The sequence below is a fragment of the Phoenix dactylifera genome, chromosome 10 (assembly GCF_051530095.1).
Source record: "Phoenix dactylifera cultivar Ajwa chromosome 10, Ajwa_hap1_PhDact_Kaust_v1.1, whole genome shotgun sequence".
In the NCBI taxonomy this organism is placed as follows: Eukaryota; Viridiplantae; Streptophyta; class Magnoliopsida; order Arecales; family Arecaceae; genus Phoenix; species Phoenix dactylifera.
This window is the reverse complement of record NC_143199.1, coordinates 24,010,676-24,017,813: the sequence shown is the minus strand read 5'-3', so window position 1 is coordinate 24,017,813 and position 7,138 is coordinate 24,010,676. Positions and strand designations below refer to the sequence as shown.

General features: G+C 38.9%; 1 protein-coding gene across 1 annotated transcript; it reads left to right on the top strand.

The window, feature by feature from the left end:
* Positions 1-2,648: 2,648 nt before the first annotated feature.
* Positions 2,649-6,545, top strand: LOC103723708 (RHOMBOID-like protein 2). Its single transcript, XM_008814715.5, has 5 exons — positions 2,649-3,095; positions 4,995-5,158; positions 5,467-5,630; positions 5,711-5,961; positions 6,207-6,545. Exons 1-5 carry the CDS (start codon positions 2,782-2,784, stop codon positions 6,316-6,318), a joined length of 1,005 nt encoding a protein of 334 aa, XP_008812937.4. The 5' UTR covers positions 2,649-2,781; the 3' UTR covers positions 6,319-6,545.
* The last annotated feature ends 593 nt before the right edge of the window (positions 6,546-7,138 follow it).

Genomic DNA, 7,138 nt, shown 5'->3' with positions numbered 1-7,138 from the left:
AAAAACAATGCATACTTATACCTACCTTGCAATCCATTCGAAAACAAAGATTCCAATTAAAAAATTAGTTGACCAAAAGGGAACACATTTCCGAAGCTGTAGAGAGACGAAAGGCCTGTAATAATAATGAGGTGAAGGGCCATTTTCCATACAAGGGAGTATGATATGTACCTCAAGATGGGACAGGAAGAAGGGATGATAAGCCTCCATATATGTCATTGGTGAATTCCTTACAAGTCAGTATGGTAGGTACATGGGTACAAGGTTGGTAACATCTTGATAGACATGACAACCTTTGATGTGACATGATATAGGGTGAATCAAGCCTTACTTCCTAAAATCTTAGCATACCCAGGTCCCTTACAGTATACACAAACTGGTAAAGGACTGGTATGGATGGTGCATCCACATACATCCATTATATTTGAGCAATGTTCTAAGATTAGTACCCCACTTCATTTCGATGCTTATTGGTACCTCACAATAAGTTTTCATACCCACATGTGGTAATAGGATGCCTTATGTTGGTACAGAGCTATATCAACTTTCATACCATATCAACACCATACTATGTGGGTACAGTACATCCTATACTATTTGGTATTGCTTCCTACTAAACTTTCATACCATATCAACACCATACCATGAAAGTACAGTACATCCTATACTATTTGGTATTGCTTCCTACTAAAAATATTGTGTTTAAGAAGAAAAAAGATATTTCGTATCCTTATATAGGTTGAAATCTTCTGGTGCCGACTCGAAGGACATATATATCTCTTTAGTAACATTTATTAACTTGTTCAAATAAGGTCTACCTCTTTTTGTTTTTCTTTTTTAATGATTTCCTTAGGTTCCATTGAGAACAAAGGGTGTTTCAGGCTTTGTCAAAACTGAATGGACAAACTATGCTTCTCACCTGCAATAGATATATATACATACATATGTACATATACATATACATATATACATATATATATATATATATATATATATATAATTATTGAGATAATGTTGACCTACAAATATTGTTTCTTTTAACTGTTTTCTTTTGGTTCTCTAGAATATTTAAATGCCAAATTACTAGCGGCTTTTCACTACATACCCATGATCCATTCTGTTATATAATTTTATAACATCCCATACCCTCCATTCCATGACAAACATTTTCTCTTATATTACTCAAATTGCAAAATTGTACCTTTTTTAAGTAGATAGCATGGTTCTACACCTTAATGAAGTCCTTGGATAACTTATACAATTTTTGCTATCTCTATCTTTATGTCATGATCCTTCGCTAAGATTTCATCATCTTAACCTCTATGCATGAATTATATTTTATTCTTTTTCCTTTCATTTCTCTGGCACAAAATAGTTTTCTCTTTGTTTTTTTCCTCCAGGGCCAGCAGGAGTCACCTTAGTTTTGGTTGTCGCATTCTCAAACCTCAAATCCCGGATTAAGTCCACTCTTTGAAGGTAATCTAGTTAATAACATAAGAAACCAATTAGTTAATTAATTACAAATCATGCTATAAGTTAAAACATTTGGTAACCTACCAACGAGAAACAAAGAGCAAAAGCCGAATCCAACAAAGAGGAGTTAAAAAGAACGAACAAAAAACTTATCTTTGCAAAGGGCTCCTAGCTTTTCCTTTCTTTCTTTCTTCTTTTCTTTTTTCTTTTTTCTTTCTTTTTTTTTTATGACACAACGGCAACTCATGTCATGCATGCATGCATACACCCATAAATTTTTTTTAAAAAAAAGTCGACACATGGGTGGGGTGGGCATACTCCTATCTCTCCCAACATCATTTGCGCCAAATATGATGCAACCTAGTCAGCCGCACTGTTCGTCTTTCGATAAACATGGATAGTCCGGAACATTGCAAGCTCTCCCACAATCTCATATATATCCTGCAAGAGCGGATGCCTATCCAAATGCCTGTGCCTGTCAACACTTTTCTGAATTAATTTAATCACCAGAGCTGCATCACCTTCAAGATGGATACAATCCGCTCCTAGAGCCCGTCCGGTGAAGATGATACTTTTCCATGCAGCTCTCAACTCTACAGCACTAATTGACTCATCGAAGACGTGTCGACCTCCAGCTGCCACAAGTCTAGACTCATGATCTTTGATCACAAAGCCCATTCTACCTTTATCTTCATAATCAGTGAAGTTGCCATTGAAGTTAATCTAAAAAAAAAATTAGAAAATGAGGACTCCCATAAGATCAGAAAGGTCCCGGACGCTGCATAAGCTAAATAGGAGCTCCATGTGTCTCTGGCTTTTTGGTCGGGAGCCATACGGCCATTAATAGAGCTTGACGCCATTAATGGGTGATTAGTTACTGATGGAGTGGGTATAACGTCTTACAGTTAATCCCGTTTCTCGGGCGTTATCGAATTCCGATACGATAACTGCTCCTCTCGACACGCACCAACCGCCGTCGTCACCCGCCTGCCCCACGCCCACAGCTCTCCTGTCAGTCTCCACTACCCTCAGGCCCCCACCGCCCTAAAAAAAAAACCATTTTTTTCCGCTCCTGCTCCCGATTTCATCCAATTTAATCACCCAAACAAATCTCCAGAGCCGTCTAGCTCTCGTTTACCCCCTCTTTTCAATCACAGTATCAAGGACGATACCCCTCTCGATCTCTTCTTATCATCACTCTCCTACCCCACCACCGACGCCCTCCTTCTAAGCCAAGCAAAACCCCTGGAAACCATCCACCAGTCGCCATAAAAGCTATCAGTGGGGGCGAGAGAGTGAGCGGCGGAAATGGCGGAGTTGGAGGGGGAGAGGGGCGGCGGGGGCGGCAACAAGAGCAGGGCCGGCGGAGGCGGCGGCGGCGGCGGCGGCGGGGGCACGGTGCCGTACTTCTACGACCCGCCGGAGACGGAGGAGAGGCCGTGGGTGCCGTGGGTGGTGCCGCTGATCGTGGTGGGGTGCGTGGCGGTGTTCGTGGTGGAGATGTACGTCAACAACTGCCCTGACCACTCGAACAGCTTCGGCCGGTGCGTCGCCCGCTTCCTCCACCGCTTCTCCTTCCAGCCCCTCCACGAGAATCCCCTCCTCGGGCCCTCGGCTTCTACGTATGTTTGAATTTCCCCCCTTTTTTAATCCTATTCCTGACTTCAATTTCTCAATTTTATGATAAAGTTCGGATCTTTATGGCCTTTAAAGCGAAAAGAGGTCATTTGATAGCACTTGCGATATCTCCATCACCTTTTTAGCTCCATTTCTTCTCTTCCCCTGTTTGTCACCCTTTTTTGTCCCTTTTTTTTTTTAATTTGAAAATTCATAGCTTTTTAGATTTAATGTGTTGTTTTTCACAGAAAGCTCTTTTTTTTTTAACTGATTGGGAGCTAATTGAAATTGGTTTTTATGATGTCGAGGTTTTCGTCACCCTGATCACTAAATTTTCGCCTGGAGGTACCATTAGACTTGCTTTTGTTTGCTTGTTTTGGTTGTCTTCGCTTCCCCACGCCCCACCCCCCCACCTCCCGGGGGGGCTCCTCTCGTGTATATTTCTTCCTTTCAAGGTCTAGCATATTCTTTAGTTGTGGAATTGTGATCTTGATCATTGTGCTGATTTCTATATGCAATGGATTATTTCAAAAGAAAAATATATCATTGTTGAGGTACTTGAAATTCGAGAAGTAGAACTGGCTGAATAAGTTATCCATGTTTAGAATAGTCTGATACATGCAAGTGCTCCTTTAAAACTAGTCTGAACTACTTGTCATTGCTTAATAATTTGACACCAATCAGGTTTTATTTGAATTATGTGATTATGCAAACTTGTATTTTATTATATTTATTGAAAAAAAATGCAAAGAATATATACATTTTTCTGTTATTTTCTTGCATGCAACACTAAAATTTTACCTGTTTGAGATAGGACTTTCTTTATTCATATGATTTTTCTGGAGGGAGAAAAATATTTCTATAATGTCCTGGAAATCAAAGTTTCTAGCACCTATGGCTCTTGAAAGTGATACTTCAAAGTTAAAAGCAAGAAGGAAATAGAAAGGAGTAGATACAATAAACAAAAATGGTTGTCAACCTACAGTTTATTGAAGGTCTCAGAGTACCTTTACCCTTGGTTGTGGGACTTTAGGTGTGCGAGGCACACACCCACACGCTGGATGGTAACAAGCAGGTGAGTTCACGTCAGAAAATCATGTCGCCTCTTGTAATGGCAAGCTCTGACATTAAATACCTCTGAATTATTCATGTTTTCTTGTTTGCTAACTAATTAGCTATTCAATTTTGCATATTGCGGATGTGTAGTTTGTTGATTTTCTTTATGTTAAAGGGATGATATTTAAAGCTACTTCATTAAAGTCTCGAAAGCCCAATTTGCTATTTCATTTAACATAGTGGCATGACTTACTTTAGCCATGACTCCTTGATATTGTCATAGCATTTGCAATCACGTGGTTGGGCGGGGGGCACTGATGTCCAAGACATGTATTGCTTGGAACATATGAATTAGTTTGAGTCAGTGGAGACCTTTATAATGAAGAAAGATTGCTAAAACCTGTTGATCAGATTTAGTATTAGTGGTTGTGGACATTTGAAGCAAACTTTGCCAGTTATTTCAAAAAGAAAGAAAACTAGAAGAGATTCTTTGTTTGTATTTTCATATTTCAAATATTTGGAGCAAAATATTACACATTCAGACCTCTTTTCTTGATAGAAACAAACTCTAGTGCGTCTACCAAAAAGAAACTTTAGTGTCAAAGAAATTGCTCAAGATAGGGTATTCGTGACAGTTAAGGTTCTTACTTGACACCTTATGAGTTACAAACTAAACTATCAAATATTATTTTATGAGTACCGTAATCTTTAAAAGATTACGATGGTGTGAATTTTTTTGGGGGGCTGGAAGGGGGATGTGGTTGCTAATGGGGTATATATGCAATTATAACCTTATGAAGTAGATCCCTAGAACAGAATTAATTATCTTTGACTTTCGATCTTGTCAGATTGGAGAAATTGGGAGCTCTTGAGTGGAACAAAGTGGTCCATCAGCATCAGGGATGGAGGCTTGTTGCTTGTATCTGGCTGCATGTGGGCCTTATCCATTTGCTTGTAAATATGCTAAGCCTTGTTTTTGTTGGAATTCGCCTCGAACAGCAATTTGGATTTGGTAAATTCTGTTCTTAACATTGTTCTTAATTTATCCTATTAAATTATTAGAAGAAAGAAATTGTTAAATTTCATTAATAGGTTGGTGAGGAATAAATTCTTATTCGTTTTGAATAATGCTCTTCTAATTGAGTATCACCCCTTAATGTTCACTGAGCTCTGAGGGCATCACATTGGCATGTTTCAGAGATGATTTGTACTTTTCTACATGCATGATAATACACGATCTCAATCACATTGTTTAGTTCAAGTCTTGTTTTTTATATCATTTGAACATGCCATTTTCCTGACTTCTTTTCCTCCTAGCAGCACGGATTGGTGTAATATACCTTCTATCAGGGTTTGGTGGGAGTGTTCTTTCAGCTCTTCTCTTAAGAAATAATATTTCTGTTAGTGCTTCTGCTGCTTTGTTTGGACTTCTTGGATCAATGCTATCAGAACTAATCACAAACTGGACTATCTATTCCAACAGGGTACATACATGCTGTATATTCCAAGTTTAATTCATGTTCATTCAACTCATTGGTCTCATCACATTGATTTCTTATTGCAGGCTGCAGCTTTATTAACTCTCGTGTTTATGATTATTGTCAACTTGGCCATTGGAATCTTTCCGCATGTTGATATCTTGGCCGATATAGGGGGGTTCTTAACAGGTTTTCTCCTTGGTTTTATTTTGTTGATCCGGCCTCAATTTGGCTGGATGGAACGTCAAGATCTGCCCCCATCGAGTCAGGTTACTTCCAAATACAAAGCATATCAGTATGTGTTGTGGGTGATGGCATTGCTTTTGATACTAGCTGGGTAAGCATTACTTTGCTGATATCTTCGTAAATCTGTCACGAAACATACACAATCTTGCATTGCTTGACATAACACTCAAAAATCATAACCACGACTCAGTCTCATAACGAACAATTTGTGGAGCACGATTCTCCAGCACCACGACTTGGTGCCACCATGTGCTATGGCATAGTTTCCTTGGTTAATTTGAATCCATATAATCAAAGATTAGTCACTTTTTTCATTATTATTATTTTTTTTTGCAGATTTGCAGTTGGTTTGGTAATGCTTTTCAAGGGAGTGAACAAGAATGATCATTGCCACTGGTGTCACTATCTGAACTGTGTACCCACATCAAAGTGGAGCTGCGAAAATTGAAAAAATAGCTTTTCGAGGAAAACCATGTTTGGAAGAACAGTAAAATTATCACATTTCAGTGTCTGATAATACTTCAATACATCTGTAAATAGTCAAGAAACTGATTGCTCTTTCATTTAACTTTTTTAAGTGTTCTCAGAGTGATTTTGTTACATGTGCCTTCCATCAGACTGAGTGCTGTACTTCTTAGTTACCATTAATTATTTAGTATCCTTTTGGATTTGATAGTTTTGTCAGCACAACCAACATGTGATATCTTCAGAAATATGTTACCCTATTGTGATGGGTTAACCACCATTAGGTGGGCTTTCCATCAGATGCCGGTATCTGTCACGTCAAAGATGAACCATCTATTTGAAATGAAAACAGGCTTGTCTACATTCCTCCCAGAGCATTTATCCAATGTGTCTTCAATGCCTTCATGGATTCCTTTTTGGTGGAGTGGTTGTTTCAACTGCACATAATCATGCCTCTTTGATTAGGTGCTCTTTCAGTTTATCTTCCAACTATTCTTTGTGCCCATGATGACATTCTATCTATCTTGGATGCTCGCGGCCACCGACTTGATGAATAATTTGATTCCTTTCTTATAATTCACATCCATTTTCCTCCAGCTTGCTTCAGTTTCATGAGAAATAGCTTATCAAAGAACAGGCATGTCAACTCTTATCACCTTACAGGCTGACCACCCAAAGGAACATCCAGACAAATCAACATGGCCATGGAGCAAGCTTTGTCCAGCTCTACTTATGCAGTTATCGATCGAGGAGAGAGACTGATGCGATTTAGAGAGCAAAGGCACCTCCATAATTCCAAATTA